General features: G+C 41.7%; 1 protein-coding gene across 5 annotated transcripts in view; it reads right to left on the bottom strand.

Annotated features, from left to right (window-relative positions):
* Positions 1-1,829: 1,829 nt before the first annotated feature.
* The window catches only part of ctbp2a (C-terminal binding protein 2a), a 64,605-nt gene continuing 43,053 nt past the window's right edge, over positions 1,830-23,381 (bottom strand). For 3 of the 5 annotated variants that reach the window (XM_075478444.1, XM_075478442.1, XM_075478445.1), the window contains 8 exons: positions 13,445-13,599; positions 9,246-9,390; positions 8,438-8,644; positions 6,648-6,862; positions 5,323-5,453; positions 5,083-5,210; positions 4,876-5,002; positions 1,830-3,384 (listed from right to left, as the gene is read on the bottom strand). In XM_075478444.1, the coding sequence (XP_075334559.1) occupies positions 3,201-3,384; positions 4,876-5,002; positions 5,083-5,210; positions 5,323-5,453; positions 6,648-6,862; positions 8,438-8,644; positions 9,246-9,390; positions 13,445-13,599 (1,292 nt within the window). In that variant the 3' untranslated portion in view covers positions 1,830-3,200. Of the gene's footprint in view, positions 3,385-4,539; positions 4,618-4,875; positions 5,003-5,082; positions 5,211-5,322; positions 5,454-6,647; positions 6,863-8,437; positions 8,645-9,245; positions 9,391-13,444; positions 13,600-21,209; positions 21,226-23,381 lie in introns of all 5 variants that reach the window. The other 2 variants (XM_075478443.1, XM_075478446.1) reach the window with 2 other exon arrangements.

Genomic DNA, 23,381 nt, shown 5'->3' with positions numbered 1-23,381 from the left:
TTACAACAGAAGAATATCAAACATAAATATTTTTTATGTCAGTGACTTCTTCCATCAAGAATCTCTGATATAAAAACAGTTGATTGACAAGATAATATTTTCTAACAGGTGACTGAATATGTTTATAGGTATGTGCAACTCATTTGCTGATTTTTTTTATTTTTATTTTTATTTTTAAGCGTTTGAGATTAATTGTTAACCTACCTCTTGCTTTTAGAGATGCAACCAGATACAAGTCGTGTTTTCAGTTTTTTTTAAACTAATCTACTTTATTGTATCACAAATAATGAAAATGCTTGTCACATTTTCACAGAGGACAAGTCTATGAGATTTTAGCACAAAACCGTCAAAATATTTCTGCTGTATCTACTCATTCTTTCAGCTCATCTTGAGAACATTTTCTTTTGAGGCTGTGCAATTCACCTCACTTCAGCGGATGGAACAATCTGACTTGTCGTGGAGAGGGACTGTTCTTACAATAAATACAACATTAAATACATAGATATACATAAGTGTGCTATGTATTTTGACTACTTTGAAATCCTGTGGGTATACCTTGCAGGTTTTAGGCCGTAGATGATAAAAATGGACAAATGTATGGATAAGCACATCTGGAAAACCTCTGTCAGATCACTGAGGGGCATATTTAAAGAATTTACGGAGTTGAAGTTCGTCGCATTTTATGTACCACACAAAAAGGATGGTGTGCATAGAAAAATGAAAAGACACTAAAAAGTTATTCTAAGATCCTTATTAAGATTTTTAATACGGATCTTCTTGGTAAATTCAATAAATGTAAGGTTCACAGTAATGCAACAATAACAATATTGAGACTTAAGTTGTAGACAGTCAAGTGCTTAATGATGTATCAGATTTAATAATCAATGTGCTTGCAAATCAGATTATGAACATAAGCACAGTCTCATTAATATAAAACAATGTTAATGAGAACCTTGAAAGAACCTAAAAGTACCTTATTAACTTTTAAATATTTGAAACTAAATATAAAGCATTGCTAATTTATGCTGCCTATGAATGCCAATGAGCGCTAATTAAAGTGAAATATATTTTCTATTAAACCTTTAAACTTATTTTACTTTGTACAATATATGATATCCGTTTACCTGTGTACATGTTCTTTTAATGTGTGCACATGTGAGTGAGCTGCTTCAAAGATCCCATGTGTGGAACACCTCCAACAAAGCCTTTGATTTTGGCTTCAGTTGCTGCTAGTGGGGTGCAAACCCAGTGATATTCTTATGCAGCTGTAATAGATTTGACTACCAATGTTGAAAACTGTGTAGAAGTTCTCTTGTATATCTAACCCTGAATGCAGACAGAGGATGCGTGTTCTCTCACTCGGCGTGCCTAAAACATAGCAGGGACACCGTGACCTCCATCATGTGTAAATCTGTAAACCTGCCTGTAACGTTACCTCTCAGGAACTTGCCTGACAGCCATCTCGCTTTTAAGTTCTCTCCACTTTTTAAGCCATGAACTCATAAATGTTCATAATAACTCATCATAATACAGATCACTGCAGACAATTCGGTATACTTAACAAAATTCTAAAAAGCTAAAAAAGAACAGGCTCAAGGTGCAATTAATTGAAACAGGAACGCTTTCTGGTTTCATTTGCATCTTGGGGAAATGCAGTTTTCAAAGCTTGACCACGAATATCCGCCAAATTAGGTAGGACAAAAAAAACAATGGTGGCACAGTTTTGGATGTTAAAAAGTCTCCACTTCAAGAGGATTTAAGTATCTTTTGAATCCATTCTGCCAGATTGGAAAAAAAAAACAAAAAAAACCCACAGCATTTTACCAATCATCAATCAGAACAGTACGTTTTATTTATTGGTTCCAGCTGCACTGTATGCTATATGTTCACCTTGTACAAGAAACAAATACAAATACTCAACACTAAAAACCAAACAATCTGCAAGCAGCCGCCTCTTGCCAACGTCACGGCGCTGAAGGGATGGATATGGCTGCTGTTTGTTCACACAGCTGGCTCTCATTAGAGCAGAGAAACCAAGGAGGAACTATGAGGGGGAGAGGGCGGGGTGGGGCACGAAAGACTACGGTTATATGAACATTTAACAAGGCAATACAAATCTAACAGGAGTGAAAACCTTGAACATCAAAAAATGTACATTTGATATATAAAAAAATACCACAATGGAGAAAGACATGAAAAGCAGTAATCCAGAACTGTAGTTTTTTTTTTTTCTTCGTTTGTTTTTCCGTCCAGATTTGATGTTCATTTTTTTCCTGAGTCAGTAAGAGATTTCCTGTTTTTATTTATCCAGACACTTTCATACCCCGTGAGCGCTTTGCTGCCATGTAATCTAGGCCCTCTGAATGACACAGAAAATATTCTGCTCATGACTGCAACCAGATATCACCGCTGCCTCGGTTAAGCAGAGCCGGAAAATGTTACAACAGCTGACTGCAATCGAGGTGTCGCAGCACGAACGTACAATGTCTGACCGCGAGGAGCAGTTGTTTCTTTTTGAAGGAGTCTAGATTTCTGAGGCTGCTGTTGTTGCCGGCTGACTTTTCTCATCCAATAAACGTAACTGTAAATCCACTCATGTTCACACACCGGGGAACAGAATAACAGATATTCACTCAAACAGAAAACACAGAATAAAATTTAAACAGGAAAACGTCAAAAAGAAAAAAAAAGAAAAGGAAAAAAAAAACTAACACGGGACATGTTTGTGCAGAACTGGACGAAACTGAGAGGAAAAGGAGGCTTGATGGGTTGTCATCTAATCCAGGGCGGGCGGGTCCGGTTTCCATCCTGCAAATGGTTCCTGACAAGATGCTTTAGAAGTCAGGAGGAATTTCCCTAACATATATGCACTAATATAGATAAAAAGAAAAGCATCACTTAGCTCAGTGAAGAACGAAAAAACAGAAATGGAGGGAGGACATATTTCAGAGCTTTTGCGCTTGAGTTTGACGGTCAGTCCCATCTCAGTGTGGCAGCTCAGGTGTGTACTTGGTGTTCACTGTCCTCACTTGGGCTTAGTGGTTTCATACAAAAAGAAAGAGTGTGAAACGTTGCCCGGCAGGCAGTCTGCTGGTAAGTCTGGATGGCTGAAGTCAAGCATACGGCTGGATGGGTTGACTTGGTAGGTTCTTTAGTTTACACTGATTTTACGCCCCTGCTCTGCCACAGCAGCAGTCCGACTACGGCTCAGTCATGTGCTCTCTCATGGGGTCGCCATGTTTGGAGGGTTGGTTTGGGGAGGTGGCCTGTGACGGATGGGTGCCTGGGGGCAGGGTGTGGGCGATGGGCACTCCCCCGGGCACCAACCCTTCCATAGGTCCAGGAATCCCACCGGGGGCGACACCCATCATGCCAGGAGGGAATCTGGAGAGGGACATGAGGTGATCAAGTTCAGTGAGGAGAAAACCACAGCACAGTTTTCAATGAAGCACATCTTGAAGAACATAGCTGCTGCTCAGTTAAAAGAAAATTGTGTCTGACGTGGCATTTTAAAACACAGCAACTGTAAATTAAATTACACAAATAAAAAAATAAAAAATCACAATAGTCCGGGCGAGCCGGTTTTCTGTTAAAGAGTGCTGGAAGGTCAAATGTGTGGAGGGAAACTAAAACAACTTCGATATCTCGGGTGGTTTACATGGAGTTACATTTGTTTCCTCATCGTGCAATTAAAGAGAACAAATACGCACTCAAAAAACAGATTTGAGAGTAAAACCGCAGACACTGCACTAAGTGTTAGAATGGATGTAAAGCAAAAAAAAAAAACTAGTAAGAAATGATCAAAGGGATTTGATTGATTTTAAGCTCGTTTTAACTGAAACAGTGACGATAAGATGAAAGCCCCATTTCATTATATGCCCCGTTTCACAATTACTCACAAATCTGAATTCCCATTATCTTTCAGGGTGAAAATGTGTAAATGTGTAAAAATGAACAACGGCAGCAAAGAAATGTCCAGGCTTTCAGTATCATGACAAAGCCTGGAAAAGGAAGGTCATTTTCCAGGCCCATAAAAGGGATTAAATGAAGTAAAATTGTTGTATGTTTTTCATCAAATCTTTTATTAAGTCCGTAAAAGCACAAAATTAACCAATTTACTAAATATTTCTACAAATGTTGTACAAAGAGCTACATCCCACTCTCCACCTAGCGACCGTCTGGGCCAGTTTTTTTCTTCTCGTAGGGACACGACTCTAAGACCACACATGAAATGCTGAAGAAAGAAAGGGTAAAGGCAACTTATTCTACCCTGGATGTCCAATGTGTCATATACAACTACTAATCTGTGAGCACATCATTAAAAAATGTCCAACGTTAGACTGATCCTGTGCGCTGTGTTTCAGTTACAGGAGGTGGGGGGGGGCACGGGACTGATGAGATGCTGGGTAGAGTGGGTACAGTTAAGGGACAGGGAAGTTAGAGAGTGAAAAGGAAAAAAGGCTACAGAACTCAGTGGGGTTTGGTTTAATTAAGGATGTCATTAATTTACCCAATTTACCAGCGGTAGCATTCATTTACCTGGTTGAGAATTAGGTATATAATTTGTCCTGCATTCCCCCCGTTGCTATGGCCTGTACCATGGTTTGGTTCACTCGGCTGTGTGAGAGAAGCAGTTCAGTCTGGTTGAGACAATATGAAGACTGAGAAAGGAAGAACCTAAACTTAACATGGGATAAACTCATTTGGGCCAAGCTCTACGTTTAATTTCTCCCCCCCAAAAAACTAGATCCAAAATTACAAACACACATATAAACACATGAGATCACTCCTCCCCCGTGTGCTAAGTCTCACTACTGCAGGTGTTGAGATGACGCGTGATCCCTGCGCGATGCAGAGTCCAGATCATTCTCCTACCTGTAGGCGGCACCGTTGATTTCAGGGTGAACTTGAGGCTGCTGCTGCTGCTCCATCATCCCCCAGGGTGCCGTGGTAACAAAGAACTCTTTATTGACGCAGTTTCGCAGGCTGTCAGGAATACGGCCTGTGTCGGGGATATATCGAACTTTAGTGCGTCAGGAAGTCAAAATGTGCGTGGGGTAAAGTTTAAAGACGCGTCCGTACCAGTGATGGCTCGGCGAATTTCTGTGGCCGCGGCCTCTCTCATCTCCAGCGACGCCTGCTCGCTGTACCAGGCAGTGTGGGGGGTGCAGATCAGGTTTGGGGCGTCTTTCAGGGGACCTTGGGAAAAACTGTGAAAGTGGGAAAATGAGAGAAGTAAAAAAAGAAAGGGGTTTAGCGCTGGGAAGAAAAAAGCAGACACTGAGTGCGTCTGATGTTGTGGATTCTGGAAGCTGAAAGCACCTGAAAGGCTCTGACTCGTGGACGTCCAGGGCGGCGCCGCGTATCCTGCCTTCCTTTAGGGCCTGAGCCAAGGCTTTCTCATCCACTAGACCTCCCCGTGCGGAGTTGACGAGGAAAGCACCTTGACGCATCTACGCAGATAGATAACAGAACAGCAGAGTGCTATTGTGAGCTCAATGCTGTAGAAAACAGTAACAACTTTTACAAATATTAAAAAAATCTAAATACCTGAGAAGCTAATGGAAAAAATGAAAGACAAAAAACAATCAGGATCTGTATCATCTTTAACACTGCTAATGGGTCATATTTTCTCAATCTGTGCATCCCTAATAAACTTTATTTTTCAACAGGTGACAGCACACAACTCTTAAGCACCTGCCAATTTCCTCATCAACCACTGCAGTCCAGTTTATGTCCTCCAGGAGGCAGCAGTGATCAGGAAAGGTCCGAGAGGATGATCAATTACGTTTCCAAACATCGTAAAAGATCAACATTTGTCTACAGTTACATTAGGGGGAAATATCTGCTATGTGGAGGAAAAAGTGGCATCAAGAATCACATTTTATGGTTAAAGTGCATGACGTGGATAGCTAAGCAACTGCTTCGTTCGGGCTTGCACATCTGGCCCTGCAGCCCACTTGGCTGGCAGCTGGGACTTGGCTGGTCAGTAGCATTCCTCCGCTCGTAACAGACTGCTTGTTGGCAGCTTCCAGTAGGTGTGGCGCAGTTCTCAGAGTGTGTAAGTGAACAAAGCAGTGTGCGGGCTTACAGTGCAGGAAAATGTTCTCAAAAGCTGACAAAAGCATTTCATTCTCTTATGTCATAACGTAAGAAAGTCAAATCCCGTTAGATCCGTAGGATTGCAAATCAAGAATCTGTTTACTTGGATCATTTTCAGTGAGGAGCATGCAGGAGAACAATTTAACTGTATGATCCTACACCCACACACTCTGGCAATGTTTGGGTCAAACTGACCTGAAAGTTATAAAAGGACGGGAACAATGTACTATTATCCACCCCCGCATGTACTAAACACACATGCCTTTTTTTGCATTTGCTTGTTCCAAACATCTTACCGCTTATTAAAGGTTATTCAAAAAGCCTGTAATTGCAAGTTGCCAACAAAAGAACTACTGCCGGCAAAGATGTTGCTAGATCACTCTGATGCCAGTTCAGTAGTCTGAAGCTCTCCTGCCAGCTTCATGGAATCATCAGTCAACCCTCATGTCATGTGTTTCAAGTGAGATGTCTTTATAGTCCAGCGCCTGAGGCTCATGTGAGACAGATGATCACTCGAGCTTCCTCTGCACTAAAGATGCCCCCACCTGTTTGATGGTGAAGTCGTTGATGAGGTGGTGGTTGTGTTCGTTCAGGTTGCAGTGCAGGGAGACACAGTCGCTCTGGTAGAGCAGGTCCTGCAGCGTGTAGACCCTCTGAACTCCGAGCGAGCGCTCCAGGCCGTCCTGGAGGTAGGGGTCGTAGAAGATCACGTTGAAACCAAACGCCTTGGCCCGTATGGCCACCGCCTGGCCTGAGCGGCCTGAGAGGAGGGCGTGGGAAGAGAGTGCGCATCATGAAACGGCTCGACGGTTGCTAAATGTATTGCTTTGACATTTCAGCAAACATTAAAACTTTTTTTTTTTCATGCTGTCATGTTTTGTGGTGCTATTTTTGCAATAACTTGGTTAGTGTAAACTTAAGTCTCATCAGTGTCATCGTGAGCTTGTAGAGCTCTCAATTAGAGTGGCAGTAACGTGAAAACACAGTAAAAATACAATCAAAGGGGGGGGGGAAAACAATCAAAACTTACATCTGGTGTCAAAAACCAGTTGCCTTGCTCAAGAACATTTTATCTTAAACACAAAAAGAAGCAAGTAGAATAAGATTCATATTGAACACTGATAGTTGCACGGTGCAAAAACATGGCTAAACGTGTGCATGTGGCCATGCAGAACGCTCTACTTCAGAGCTTTTTCAAAGTCTCCGCTGATAAAGCTTGGAGAAAATGACCCAACGTTCCAGATTTCTGATTAATTTTGCCAAATTCATGGATGCCAATTAAAACATGATTTTGTTATTCAGTCTCATACACACTGCAAAGTGAGCCAAGATGAACACGCATCACTGATGGACACTATCGAGACAACGCAAAATGAATTAACTGCCTGACCGAAGGTATCAGCTTCTATCTTTGGGAAAAACAGTCCATCAGCATGAATGTATCTGAGCTATTCAGTGATATCACGATTACTTAAGTTATTCTTCTCATAACTAACGTGATGTGTTCTAACCTCCGTTCACTGAGCCTGCCTTGAAACTTTTCGGAGCCCTCCTGAGGAGGCTGGCTTAGCTCTTTGAAAATCTTTGCTTCAGTAAATAATTAATGAAGTAGATCTACTTTATGAATAAAAACCTTTGTTTATTTACACTGTGGCGCAGCAAAGTGTCAGCTCAATAATGCACAATGACCGTGTTAAGTTAAAAAGGCGCTGCACCGTTAAAACTATTCATTTTGTGTTTGTGTCAATGAGTCTTTTGAACTCCTTTTGTTTGAAAGGAGTCAGCAAACGTCAGTGCTTACACTATTTAGAGACCAACAAGGGAACGAGCATTTTAATTCTTAAAGACGGGTATGCAGAATTTTTCTTCATGGCTCTAAAAGAGGAAAGATCATTTTTAACATCCAGACACATTTACAAACAATAAGAAGTGTGTTCCCACTTCTCACGTTATGTTTTACAATATCATCACTTAGCTCAGTGTATCATCGATCGATATCATCGATCTGATTCATGAATTGTCACCTGGTGCTCGAATTTTTGTTTTGTTTCCTTTATCGGAACAAATGCATTAACTTGGTGCAATACACTTTTCATCAAAATGGAGGAAATTAAATGTCTAAATTTCACAAGAGAGGACTCAGAGGTGAAGGTTTTCCCATTTCACCCCATTGTTCCTCTAAACCTCGACACACTTCTCTGGCACAGAAGTTTTCCTGACTGTAAGTTAGAGCAGAATTAAACCCGTTTGGTCATACATACTGAACGTTCTTGCTCTGAGCACCACTATTGCTCAGTTGACATTCGCTGTAAAAATCCATCCCAAAAATTCTCACCAAATCCTATGAGGCCGAGCGTCTCTCCTCGGATCCTGGCGGCCCCGGACGCAACCTCCCGGATCTGCTCCACGCTCTGAACTCTCGTGCCCTCCCGGAGAGCCTGGTACAGCCAGGTGTTTCGCCGGTACAGGTTAAGGATGTGACAAAGGGTTGAATCTGCTGTTTCTTCCACAGCCGCTGAGGGAATATTACACACTGCAATGCCTGGAGAACAAACGATTGGGGGGGAAAAGTGGAAAAAATGAAGCAGCAGAAATGACAGCACAAAACACTACTGTTGTAAGAGCCTTTAGGGTTTTTTTTAAACCATCATATATGAAACAAAATTAAAATTAAATGCGAAGGATAGGTGGAAAACCACCGTGCCAGCTAGAGAACATGTGATAGTGACAGTAATAAGGATATCACGTGAAATCCAGCTCTAATGCCAAACATATGCTGAAAGGGGCCAAATGGGATTCAGAAGGAGAATTTCATATAAGCTGCAGCATCTGCTCTGAATGTAATATCAGTTCCATTACGGTTTACAGTTAATGAATAATTCCTACTACATATGTTGTTTATGTTATGCCAATACAGAGAGCAGAGTTTGGTTTGGCCCTGAAGAAAAGATGCATTCTTCTTATCCATAATGCACCATTTCTCCTCTTATTTATTTCTCATTTTTTTTCTTCTCACAGTTGAGCCATATGGGAAAATACGGCTCGTCCTTGTCATTATTCTCGGCAGTCTATTATTTCTGAGCGACCTCCCTCTCTATATCTACGATCCAACCCTATCGTCTGCGTTTGTCCCTCAGCCTCACCAAGGTCCCCGGCAGCCTTGATGTCGATGTTGTCGTAGCCGCTGCCGATGCGTATGATGATGCGCAGCGCCTTGAACTTCTCTAAATCCTCTCTGGTCAGGGTTATAGTGTGGTACATCATGGCCCCTACGGCTTCATTCAGCACCTGAGGGACATCAGAGAAGACTTCGCTGTCAGTGTTTCCCCCTGCGGCCATTAGTTATGTCAGAGACAGACGGAAACATTTCGGTTTTAAAAACACATTATTGTTACATGTTGTCAGTGACTGTCACACCTATATTCAGCAGCACGTAGGAGCAACTTGTTGCAGCCACCAGTGAGTGCTTTCACCACCTTCCATCTTCCTGAGGCTAAGTTTGCGTTTTCTATTCTTCATCTAAATGCAAATGGGTTGTTTATGTGTGTTCCAAAATACGAGTGACTGTCTTTGCATTTACTGTACAATGAGTGCTTGCGAGAGCTGTTTTTTGTCACAATCCATTAATTCACACTGTATGCAAACAGGGTTACAGAGGGTGCACGCAGGACAATAAAGCAGACTGACAGCTGCTGAGAAAGCCAGAGAGCATAAACAAGTGGTTGTTGTGAGCCAAGGCCGTTAAATAACCGGTTTGAATTCACAACCCGCCAAGAGAATTAACCTACCCGAGCCAGAATAGCATAGCCATGAATTTCCAGACAGCATTTTTATTGGAGTTAGATGCAGCGGGAGCTGGATGCTAAACTCAAGGTTAAAGCTCTCCGCGTGCATTAATGTCATTACTTGAACGAAGCAGGCCGGCTGCAGGCTTGGCTGCAGACGCTGCTGAAAAAAGAAAAAGTGAATCGCTGCACAGCAGGAATATGCACTGAGAGCAAGTTTACATGAAGTGAAAAAACTGAGCAAATGGATTTTGTGTTAATTAGCAGTCGTGTTAAAAGTCCTCTACTGTAATTAGAGTTGGCATTCCACGGTGCATGTGCTCCGTTGTTTTTACCTACAGTGGGGATTGCTGCAGAGGACATAGAGCAAGTCTGAGTTCAGATTAAACATACAATTTGTTAATCAGTGAGTTTGAAAGGAACCATTTTTAAGCTCTCAAGTGAGGCCAGTTAGCTATGCACGTTTAGTCCTGCTGATGAGCTCAGCAAAGCTGATCTTTTATCTGCTCAAACTCAGACATGCAGCTTGTTCATTTGTGAGCTTTCAGGGCTATTTCATTAGCCATCATCTGAGCCAGGCTATGTTCCATAATGCTAAGTTAATCACCTGCTGGTGCCAAACTCACGCAGACCCGAGAGTAGCGTCACTATTTTCAAGGTTATGCTCAAATGCTGAAACAAAAGGCTGTTCGAGGAATTATTTAATCGGATGTTCATTTTGCACATCTCATCATAAGTCCAGGTTGTGTTGAAGGAAATTTCTGAAGGTGGGAGTTGCGGTTTATAATGAATCTCTGGTCTCTGAATCACAGGTTTACTGTCGATCAGAATTTCCACAAAGGTTTAGATGAAGAAGGCCAATTTCGGAAGCCTGCACTGGTTGAGGATTTGCATTAATGAACCCAGTATTCATAATTTGTTGCAAATGCAATTTTCATTACTCATACCTTTTAGGACTAATTGAAACAGGGCACATTTTACTATAGTTACGGCGCACACTGCATGATGACAAATGGCAGGTGCGGTTCTCAGGCGGTAGGCCAAGAAGGAGCTGCTTGATTGCTTGGCCAGTCATAACTCTGACTTTGCTAGCTAAAGATTCTGCAAATATAGGCTGCTGCAAGCACTAATGGAGAAGGTGTGTGTGACTGAAACAACTATGAAATTATTCGGCTACTTCATGTTAATTAGCTACTTGATTTTGAAAACTCTGATTGCGAAGTATCTCCATATGTGCTTGTCAATGCAGCAGGTGAACGTAGTTAAGTGAGCCTCACATAAGACAGCCGCAGTGGAAAGTGGCTTCTCCTGTTGAAAACTGGTTATGGTTGTTAAGTGGTGTCAGGGAGCAGGACCTGACTGATGTGGAACAGGCATTTGACCTAGACGTGGAAAACGGCCCACGTTTTACATTTAAATATTTAAATATTTGTTCTGTAATTCTCCTTTTTTCAACCAAAACTTTGCTTAGCACGAGTGCTTTCTCATCAGCCACCTCGGGCTCTCAGAGTATCTTCTTATTGCCACAGGAGTGTGGAGCCAGACATGAATAGTCAGACACTTTTGATATCAATACGGCAACAAGCAAAAACCCGACCCCCCCTGACACACTTTGAATTAGCTGGGCCACATTGGCAAAAATCAAAAGTAGAAATGATGATCATAATTCATCAATCTAAGTGTATAAGATATAATAAATAAAGCAGGCTAAGAAACAAATATCCAAATAAATATGGTTGGGAAGATTGAAAATATATAAATGAATAAATTAATAGTGAAAATGAAATAGGAAAGTTAATGAATGTGGAGATTAAAACAAAACTGCTGTGTAATCATTAAACACTGAATCTTTTAATACTGTTTTTGGTCATTTTGATGTGATATGGATTGTGTCATCTATTGTGTCATCTATTCATTCTTTTTTTTTGTTTGTTTGTTTTGGTCTACTCCATGAAACAATGTGCGGTTTACACAGATTCCTTTCAAAGATGACTCCTTCACTGCTGCGTCTGCTCACTTCCAGGAAGCTCATACAGAGAGACAGCAGCGAGATCGTGTTTTCTCACAGTGAGTTTCTGATGTTCTTGTGTGTGAACAGTACTTCACTACTGGGATTTGGAGTGAGTGTACGTCAGTATGTGTGTGTGTGTGTGTGTGTGTGTGTGTGTGTGTGTGTGTGGCCCCTCTGTATCCTCTGCCGTGTGGTTACAGTTGTGGGATTGCTGCCAACATCTATGCTTCCAGATGGGCCCTCTGTTTGTGAAACATATTCACACTCAAAACAGAGACTGCTCGTCTGTATATGGTGAGGGAAAAGCCCAAATAGCGACTATTTGTTTAGCATTTTCTCCATCTAACCTGTACATTTGCATGTCTAGGTTGGCATTAAAGTAAAACTGTCTTCTTCTTAGCATTAAACCAACCACACATAAGATATTTTGGGCATTTGTAGAAGGCAGCATTTTCTCTTAAACTGATACAACTCGAATTAGAGGCCTTCCTTTTCTCTTTGAGTGTGAAACCACAAACCCTCCAGCTTGGATTGTAAAATTGCTGCTTCCTGCCTCCAGAGTATAGACAGTTAAATAAGACAAATGTTTCACCCACTCTGGCTGAGAACAATTATACTGCATTTCTATTACCAGCGCCCTCCTCCTCCTCCTCCTTATTTAACAAAGCCGCACTTCAGCACCCAGTGGGATTAGCGTCAGTTATGAAACCATTATAGTCGTACTGGGAGAGTGGAACGAGCCAGTGGGCTGAAATATCATTAAAACATTACAGAGGAGGAGGAACAGAAAGAGGATGGAGATGATTCCTCAGTACTGAGCAGAAAGCAAACAATAAAAAAATAAATAAAAACACACACACACTCGTACTTTACGAACTGTTTTCTGTCACATTTAAAAACTGAAAACAGTTGTATATAGTGAGTACATGAGTAGGGGTGTTGCAGTGCAGCGGTATTACGTTAAAAGAGCGAAATATTCGTATGATGTAAATAATAATACGTCTCTAACATCATCACGATTTCATCTCAGCCAACAAAAAAAAAATGCTACAGAAAGAAGATTGTTTTTTGTGCCATTAAAAATGTTAGCCATTAAAACTCTGATGAAATAGAGATGCTTTTTTCCAAGTCCTCCACTGATATCATCATGTGATATGGTGGCTAAAAATGAGGCGGAAAAAGCAAAAAGCTATTTTTCTCCTTGTGCACTGCCTGCCTTTTTATCATTTTAATGATTTAATTTGGAAAAAAAAAAGAAAATGTGGTGCACTTGGAAGATTTTTGACACCTTTTTCTTGAATGAGTTGTGAGCAGTTTGAAATATATCCACTGTTCAAACACGCAGCTGACAGCAAATACAATAATTATACTATGAGCAAAGGCTTCTTAAATAAGTCCAGAAATAAACAGCCATCCTTTATGAGAGGTTAGACAGTGAGCGCCACAGCAGATAATAAAGAAACAAATAGATCTGATTTTCTACGTGTTAGAGGCACAGCTGCTGACTGACAGATATAAAGTGCATTTCTGATAAGCGACTCCATACCTTTTCGTGTATTTCCTGTGTGGACTGAGCGTCGCAGAAAGCCACTGTGGCCAGATCTTTGAGGATGGGCATCTCAACGGTGCAGTCGCGCCCATCCAGTAGCGCCACCAGAGGGCGTGGGTGCATAGGCCCGTTCATAATCTGGGGCCGAATACCTGCAGAGCCACGGAAAAAAGAGAGGCGCTCAATTATTTATATGAGGCACCACACACAAGTGAGCGGCGGAAGGAGCAGGAAAATGTAGGAACTGCATTTCGGAGAGGGAAGTGTATACACACACTGCAGCCGTGTGGTTCTGGCTGCGTGAGAGTCAGTGACACGCACACACCTGATCGATAGCCCTCAGTCTGAGTGAAGCACTCCCCTCTTTAAACTACTGTCATCATCTCCCTCACCTGACAACATGGGTCGATATAACACACATACACACACACACACACACGCACTCACAGTGCCAATGATATGACTACCCCCTTCACTTGCTGTTATCCACACTGTTACCAGGCAACAGGTCCTTTCACCCCATGAGGTCATCACCTCCATTATCCTATCAACACGCAGGAGCCGGCAGGCCTTTCGTTACTGTTCTTGTGTGTGTCTGCGTCGTTTCTGTACTGCAGATTCTTTGCACACTTGCTCTGACACAGAACTCAAACAGCAATCGAATCAAACCTCGGAATTTCTGTTTAGGCACAGCAACCCAACAGGGACAAAAGTGGCAAAAATTCCTCGAAAGCAGTGATGCCTTATGGTGTACTTTGAGTGTCATGTTAAACTTACCTCCTGCAGAATAAACTTTTGCTGATGACAAATTTAAAAAAAATAAATAAATCAGTCTGCTGTGGAGGAAAAAAAAAAAAATCTAACGGTGTGGTCCCAAATTCAGATTAAAAAAGAGGGAAAAAGAAGAAAAAGAAAACAGAGAAGGGAGGTGGGGGGTCCACGCACCGCCACTCTCTGGCTCCCTGCTGCCTGTTGTCATGGTGATTAGAGGATTTGGGCAGGATTATGAAATATTTTATTTAGTGGCATCTGCGCTGCTGGAGAGGACATGCAATTCTGCTCGCTCTGTGACTGTGTCTCTAACTCCTCCAGTTTTGGGAAGCGAGCACAGTGTCTGTGGCTGCCACAGCTACAACATGCCAGCATAAGCGCAACAATCAGATAACGTTAAAGACACGAGAAGAGGAGCCTGTACTGTACATGTAGCACTGCTTCGAAATCTGCAGGAGTGGACTTGTTTTCTATTGTAGATGGTTATTCTCAACTCTTAGTTTCATCTCTCAAAGTGTAGTTTTTGATTCAGACGACCAATTTAAAGGACATGACAACATATTTCCCCGGTCGCTGGTCACGATGCATCAAAGGATTCCTATATATGAACACAAATAACCCTGCATTAGTTAAAGCACGTTTCACATGACTGAGGAGTGGGCGGACTAATTTGGAAATAAAAGGACCAATCGCATTTCAGACAGTTTTCTGAATCTAATTTCGAAACAAGTTGTTTGGGTGTTACAGGAATAAATGGGTTTTTGTTAATCCAAACTATATAATGCAAGGTTTTGTATTTAGTAATGAATACTTCTCAATATATACACTGTGTTGAATGTATTTTGAAGATAAATTTAACACACAACATGAATTTCTTTGAAGTTGTATTTTAGAGAAAAAAACAAGGCCAATTCAGGAAATCTCAGACATTTTTTCACATTTTTCTGCACACACTGTTGGCACATCGTCACAAAGTACGCACTGCTAAGCCTGTATTTACAGCATTCCACTGAGTTTGATGTCATTAAAAGGTAAAGCTGCAAGTGGAAACACAGACAATGCACCACGAGGAGCAACAGTCCACCTGCTCTCAGCCCACAGAGAGAAACAGAATTAGGATGGAGGATTCATTTCTGAAAGGAGCTTTGCAGGTTGTCATTAATATCACTGATCTGACAAACGACCTGAAATATCATTGGGTTCATTCATTTAATGACTGCTTCTTTCGACAAGAGGGGAAGGTGAAACCAATCTATACAAGCAGAGGTGACAAGTAGGAAAGCAGTTCACCAGCAAGCTAAGATGAAAAAATACAAAGGGAGTGAAGCTGTGAGAAAAAGGAGAAGGAAGGAGGGAAGAAGGATGAACTTGGTGATGGCTGAAAAAAAACAAAAAAAAACAAAGAGTGTCTCGATTAGTTTACCTGTAACATGACAAATGGAATTCCCTGCTTTGAGGAAGGATTTTAACACGCTGATGAGCACTTTTAAGACACTGGATGGGCCTTTAAAGGGCCTCTCTGCTAATTTCACACGTCAGCTTTCTTGCCACGAGGAGAGACAACTCAGCCTGAGAAAACAGCTGCACAAAATCCTCTGAGACGCTAAAGTGAGACAATGCATGACATCTGTCAGAGAAAACCTAAGACACAAACTGGGGGAGTGACAAATGAAAGAAGCAGGCAGTTAGCAGGCAATAAAACAAGCCGCGGAGGAGCATGATGGGACATTAACCACTGTTGCCTTTGTTGCTATGATTTTGATCATTCTTTGCATCATCTGTCTCTTATGAGCAGTACAGTACACTAAAGCCTCCAGTGCAGGTCGTAAACGAGCAAACAGATTGTGATCTGTTCACTGCTTAAAACTCTGTTTGGTTTCAAATAAACGAAAATCTGCTTGTTATTACTGATCTAATTTTGCCGTGACTGCTTTCAGGTTCTGCTTGTGCTTCTCTTTGCTGATTTGTTTAGATTTTTACAACAGATACAAGAGCCATTTATAAAAGTTTCAGAAATTCATTATCCAGAATAAAAGATAACATATTTTGTATTCTATCATATAATAATAATAATAATAATAATAATGACTTGGTTTTATATAGCGCCTTTCAAGTAACCCAAGGTCGCTTTACAAAAAGGAGATGGGGCTAGGGAATAGAGGAAAGAAGAGGGGAGGGGGTAGAAATGGGGATGGGGCCAAGGTGATTAAGGACCATAGGCCTCAGTGAATAAGTGGGATTTGATGTGCTTTTTAAACGTTTCCAGTGTGGGAGCTTGGCGGATATGGAGAGGTAGACTGTTCCAAAGGGTGGGGGCAGCAACACAGAAGGCTCGGTCTCCAAAGGTCCGTAGTCTGGAGCGGGGAGTGACGAGCTGGTTCTTGCCAGAGGACCTCAGGGACCTTGGTTGGGAGTGTTGCTGGATGAGATCGGAGAGGTACTGGGGAGCAAGAGTGTGGAGGGATTTGTATGTGAGGAGTAGGATTTTGTAGGTGATGCGTGACTTCACTGGGAGCCAGTGAAGGTGTTTCAGTGTGGGGGTAATGTTTTGCCACCGCTTTGTGTTGGTGAGGATCCTGGCAGCCGAGTTTTGGACACGCTGTAGTCTGTCCAGTGCTTTGTTTGGAAGACCATAGAGGACACCATTACAGTAGTCCAGACGGGAGGTGATGAAGGCATGGTTCAGAGTCTCTGCAACTGGGTCTGACAGTGAGGGCCGGAGTCTGCAGATGTTTTTGAGATGGAAGAAGGCGGATTTGGTGGTGCTACTGATATGAGCTTGGAGTGAGAGGTTACAGTCCAGGATAACACCCAAGTTGCGTACTTCTTGGGAGGGCCTGATGGTACAGCCATCAACATTCAGTAGGACATCCTCAACTTCCTTGGACTGAGATGGAGAGGCCACCACCATGAGCTCTGTCTTGTTGTTGTTCAGTTTGAGTAAGTTGGTGGCCATCCAAGTCTTAATATGTCTTAATATGACAGCCACTATCAGCTATTGTTGCAGAGTGCTATAGGGGGGCCGTTGGAGCAGTATTGTTTACAAATATAGAAGAATGTTAGATTTTTTTTTTTTACAATCAAGGTGGCTTTTTGACCAATACTGCAAAAACTCTTAAAAACGGGAAGAAAGTTAACAAAAAGGGGGAATAGATTATCTGAAATTAGAAATAAATACCTAATAACAGCTCAAGAAAATGTAATTTACCAAGATTTTTTTTTTTTTCAAACAAATACATTTTCTAGCCTCGGACACAACCAGGATAATATCTTGAAACTCACGGTTTTGATGATCAATCTACAAATGAATACATTTCTCCTGTTCCAAGGAATATACTGTATCTAAGAATTATTTTCAGTTTCGTCTATGTCAGTGTTCACCAAAAAGCTTTTCAATGCTAGTGTTTCTAGTTTCAAGTGCCTGATGCAAATGATCATTTCACACAAAAATCAAGCATGTGTTGTCTCGATGTGAGAAATTTAATTTGACTTAGATTTCAGCATTTGGTTCTTGTTCTTGTTTGCGCACCTGTTCCATTTGGGGTCCTCAGAAACAATTCCCCTGTAATAAACCACTTCAGCACCAAATCCAAGTTGTGCATGCAATTTGCTTATCCATGTAGAGCTTATGAGCTTCTGCTGAAATTAAGCAGCTCTTCTTACTGACACTAAAAGTTAATTTTCTCCAGATAATCCCTAAAACCTACTTCTTCTCCATTGTGTTGGTGTTTGCCTTCACAGCTTTGTTACACACCCACCAATGCAGCTGATGTTGCCATCATTCCCATCCTTTGATTGGGTTCTCACTGCGAATGCCAGAAACTTTTTCTGCCAACGAAAACCCCATCAGTTCAGCACATTCAGAGATCTGTCTGCAGAGTTTTCTCCCTTCCTCACAGATTTGCAGGCTTATACATTTCACCCTGCAACACAGCTGAGCATCTATACAGCCTTCGATGTACCAAGCACAAATTGATTGAAACTGTGACTTTGCTGGGCTATAGTGGGTCTGCGAGGCTGAGGCTGGAAACACGGTTTCCATCTCAGCATGTGGAAACCAACTGGGACTCTTTTGACACACATGCAGTCCTATACATACAACCTGTTAGATCGGCTGCACCGCGTGGAATACTTTTAAAGCAACACTAGTGAGGTTTGTGAATCTTAAAATGGTGTGCTTCTGATTCATTCTGAAGTGCATTAACCTTTGTTGTGCACCTTCTCAGGCCTGATACCGCGCCGGTGTGCCCGGGGGCTGAGATCCAGCAGTTCCTGACGTTGCTTTTCAGCGCCACACTGCTTTTCGTCACGCTTTTCAAACATGACAACAAATTCATGTGTAGGGTTGCACAATTGTATTTATGACAGCAGTCACATCCCACAATTGTAGTGGGAACCCAAAGAGCAAAGAAAATGTGTTCTTTTTAGACAGAAATATTACATATAAATAAATGAATGATAAATGCCTGTTAGGGGCAACTTAAAGCATAGGCTGGGTGGCTGGAAGTGTTAAATACAACATGATTGAAAATGCCATCAGCAGCTGAGTCCCTTGCCTGATCCCTGCACTTTTAATGTCTGTAATTCCTCTGCTTCTCCTTCCTCAAATTAGGTTTTCACTCTCACTGTCTGGCACTTGGTAGTAAATATAAAAAACACTGTGGAAAAAAAGCCAGTGAAAAAAAAAAATCTGAGCTTTGTAACAGATACTTTCAAGAAAAAATGTGGTAGAAGTGACCTTAGTCTCTCTAGTATAAGCTAAAAGAACACAGCATTCTTGCTGGGTAGGCTCATTTTGCCTGTCTGTGTCTGTGTGTGTGTGTGTGTGGTTGATTCATGTTTGCGAGGCAGCTGTGGAGGGAAGACTACTGCTCGCCAAACGCACCTGTGGCTCCACATCTCCCCCTGCGTCGACTCATCATACCCCTGCAGAGTTCATTATCCGACTGGAAAATACTTCCATCATCTAACAGCGCCACACAAGGACACCCACAGCCACGCGCGCACACACCGAAGCGTTGCAAACACACACTTTATGAGCAACCGAGTCAGTCTATTCATCTCAATGTCTTAACAACAAGCAGTCGGCGGAAAAAGCAGAGTCACTTGAAGGAAGTAGGTTAAAAAGCTGTTGACTAATTATTTCCTGTTGGCTAATTGCCTGCCTTCAACCTAATAAGGCAGAACGTAGCACTGAATTTAACACATGAGGGATCTGCAGATAATTAACTCTCAAGGTTGTTAATGTGGCTCTTAATGACCTCAATACCTGACCGGTGATTAGAAGGAGATCTCGAGCAATGGACAAAAAGGACTGAGTCTTCCTTTGAGACAAGAAAACAACGGCGTATTCATGTTTCATAAACAACTGTGTATTTAGTAAACTGCAATTAAGAGATAGCTGAGCCAATAAAAACTCAACAAGTGCTTAGCAAGGTTCACACTATAGTATATTTAATATTAGCTGGGTAGGAGAAGCTCAAACAATAAAAAACTGCTGACATTTGTACATTTGTAGCGTACATTAGCTCCTTTAAAGAATCAAGGTTGCATCTAAAAGACTTGAACCGAAAGTTTCCGCCTTGCACCACTTGCTTTATGAAGCCAGACGAGCACCTAGACACAAAGAATTCTGCCTGCACATGCTCTCAATGGCCTGAGAGGACAATGTTTTACATTTTTCTCACACTGCATCTGATAAGAATTCTCCCAAAGTCAGAAGCCGGTTTTTATACATACTTTAAAAAAAAAAATCATAAATGGCACCGACCTCTCAAACTCTCCCAGGGGAGCAAAAACCAAAAAGAGCTCTGTGATATTGTTGGAGTCACTGTTTCAATACCAAAATAGTAAGAAGTGTTTTTTTTTTTTTTTTTTTTAAACACATACACTGTGCATACATTATAAAGAACAAGATGCCCTCAGGCTTAGACTACTGAAGCAGGTTTATCGCTCTTATATCAGTTTTAATATCACTCCACTTCAATTCAATTAAAGAACCGTATCCTCATCTTTAACAATGATCTTCCTCCTGAGAATATCAGTGACCTCGTAATACCTCGTGTGCTTGCCTCTCAGGTGTTCTTTGCAAGCTTGTTCGTCGAACCTCTCTGAAGGCTGAGAGAAAGTGTTTTCATGCTTGAATTGTTCAGTACACCAGTCTGCTTTGTTATGTCACTCTATTTTAGAATACTCTATCTTGACATTTTTGAAATAAGCACGAGCAGTACAACTTATTCCCAGTAAAACATTAATCAGCCAGCGCATGAAAAAATAAGTAGGCAAGAACAGAGGAGTAAAAGAAAAACAAATCCTTAACGATACATTGCACGTTTTTTTTCAAGGAATCTTGAAATATTTCTGTGGTCCACTTATAATGTGCAGAGTTACCAACCGTTAATGCAGCTCATTACTGGAAACTTATGCTTCAGGCACATTGAAAAATATATTTTGACAGGTGGTTTTATTAGTGAAATTTTCTTTTTGTGGGTTACAAATATGTTCTCCCACTTTCTTACTAAAACCTCCGGTGACTCATTCTACCATGTATAAAATTTGGGACGTTTTGCAAAGCGGGCTGATCTCATTGTGAGTTAATAAACTTTAATATTCAACAATATTTCCCAGCCTTATCACATCCTGTAACAACCACTCAGTAAAGAGGTTCAAATCCACTTTTTTAATATATATAAGTAGTATAGCAAGACATTTAACATCATCATCCTGTTAACATAACATCAATTCTGGTGGCAATGTGCCTTTACTGTACGGTCAGTTTGGTCCTTACACTTCTGTGAGCCACCTGCCGATTACCACAAGGATGAAAATCTTTATAACAAAAACTTAATCAGCTTGTACGTAGTGTGTGCAGACAACTGCAGCATAATGTTTGCTGATTTAATTAGGGACATTTTTCTAATAATTACGATCTGACAGCTGTTGTTATGTTGAGGTTATGAATCACTTATTTTGTAAGTATGAGGAAAAACACCCTTCGAAAATCCCATCTGCACGAAGAGGATATTTCGGCAGCAAAAGAGCCGAAAAGAGAGAGATAAAGGGAGCATAAACAAGTTTCATCTGAGTGATTTCATATTAGTTAGCTCTTGATCTCACTTCAGCCATTTCATTGTTTTTTTGCCTGGCTCACTGTTGGGTGAGCACTGAGACAGCAAGACTGAGAACATGAACCCTTATAGGAAACACAGAAGTCTCTCTGTCCAAACATAAAGATCCACCCGATAACAGACTCACCCCTCAGCAGGAAAAAAAAAGCACCACAGAGCCATTATTCAAGTGCCTATTAGCTGTTACATAAACTTCTGTGAGCAGGAGAAACAACATGATTAAAGACGGTTTATGTTAGGCTGTAAGATATTTTGGCTGGTAGTCTGAGGGATAGAAACGCTAACTGCTTGTGCCAATGTCCTGTTATTGTACCCAAAGTATTTATCACAGCACAACAGCCAGCATTGTCTGTCAGTAATAAAGAAACCAGCAGAGATGCCAGCAGCTTGAGTAACTAAATCTAAACCATGCTCAGTGAGACAACAGATAGTCTAATCCAGTGGACGTCATGCGGTGATACATCCCTCGAGGATTGCTTGAATTGACTAAAGTTGTTATCATCCTAACGCTAACGCAAATCACAAACTGGATGATTTGTCAGGAAGTATGAAAACTTTCGGCAGAGCTGGCAAGAGCGCACCCTCAGCCACAAATGGATTACAGATGTTCCAAACTAAAAAGCCTTTTTGGATTCTGACAACAGAAATAGACGTTTTGAAAGTAAGGAAAAGAAAACCAGAACTCGCTCCTTTGTGAATACGATCTGGTGTCTAATTCTCTTGTTTGGATGGGCTGATCTTGGAAAAGCAGCTCAGGGAGCTCCACTGCCAGACGCTGTGACTCAGAGTTTTCAGAGGGAGGAGGATCATTTTCTAAATAGAGCACAAACAATCGATGGAAGAAAATAAACCCTTATTCAGACCGGTTTTCTCCCCCTGGGTTTGGAAACCAGTTTTAAAATTGGTATTTAATAACATGACACCACATCAGTAATCTTTATCTCTGGAGTTGTATTTTCTGACAAATCGAGCACTCTGGTTTTGTGGTTTCATGGATCTCCAACGAGCCTCGGTTGGTTGAAGCAGGCGATTTTATTTGGAAGTTAATGTGCTCTCCACAGATTTATCTGTGGCTTGTTTTGAGAGGTTGACATACACTTTGAATGTAAATTTTCCACTCGAGAACAGCATAGTTGTATTGACTTACCTGCACTATTGTGGTTTCCTGAATAATTTCCCTGTGTGCTTGCCATCTCAAATCTCTGTTAATAGCCCTCTGAGGCAGTTTATCATCCACACTTGCAGATGGTGTCACACACTCTCAGGCCCTCTCTTACATCCTCACATCAGTTTTTACTGACTGTAAATCAGAGGTGACTTTTTTCTTTTTTTTTTTAATCAAACCCTCGCCACCCACCAGATCATTCTTTTCACTTTCTTTCTGCCCTTCCTGGCTCTGCTTCCCTTCTCCTTCCCTAACAGTTGTATGAACGGTGATGAAACGCTCCTAAAGTGCTCAGACCTGCGTGATAAATGCCAGGGATGCACTCACACCGGTCCCTGTATCAGTGGAACAATAAAACTGCAAAAACAAAAGGAAGTGAGGAAGATTTTCCATGGCACGATGATGTCAGGGACACAGCGGCGGTTGCAGAGTTCACAGCAAGCTTTCAGGGAAAAAAAACACTCCGCTGTTGACGCACGACCAGAACAGGCTTAGCGGACTATGGGACCAACAGCTGGTTCTGGTTACCTAGCAACTCCCAAGCTGGGGGGCCTCAGAGATGGGATAGTCCAAGAGCGAGAGAACGGAGGGGAGGGCTGATAACCCCATGGGCTTTCTTTGTGGCAAGTGTAATAGGAAGAAAGGTAAAAGCTTGATTTTAATGATATTAAATCTTGCCCCTGCAGGCCTCCCAACTTCGCAACCCAAACACACAGAGTGAGCTTTAGAGAAAACGAGTGCCACTATCGATGTTTTCCTCTGCCGCATTTTCCAGGGAGCCATCAGGAACTCAAAGCCGTGCATTTGGCCGCACTAACTTTCATGCATCCACACAGATGACAGCGTTAATGACCAATGATCGCCAGGGAAG

Source organism: Odontesthes bonariensis, chromosome 2 (assembly GCF_027942865.1).
Source record: "Odontesthes bonariensis isolate fOdoBon6 chromosome 2, fOdoBon6.hap1, whole genome shotgun sequence".
Lineage (NCBI taxonomy): Eukaryota > Metazoa > Chordata > Actinopteri > Atheriniformes > Atherinopsidae > Odontesthes > Odontesthes bonariensis.
This window is presented reverse-complemented; position numbering and strand designations above follow the sequence as displayed.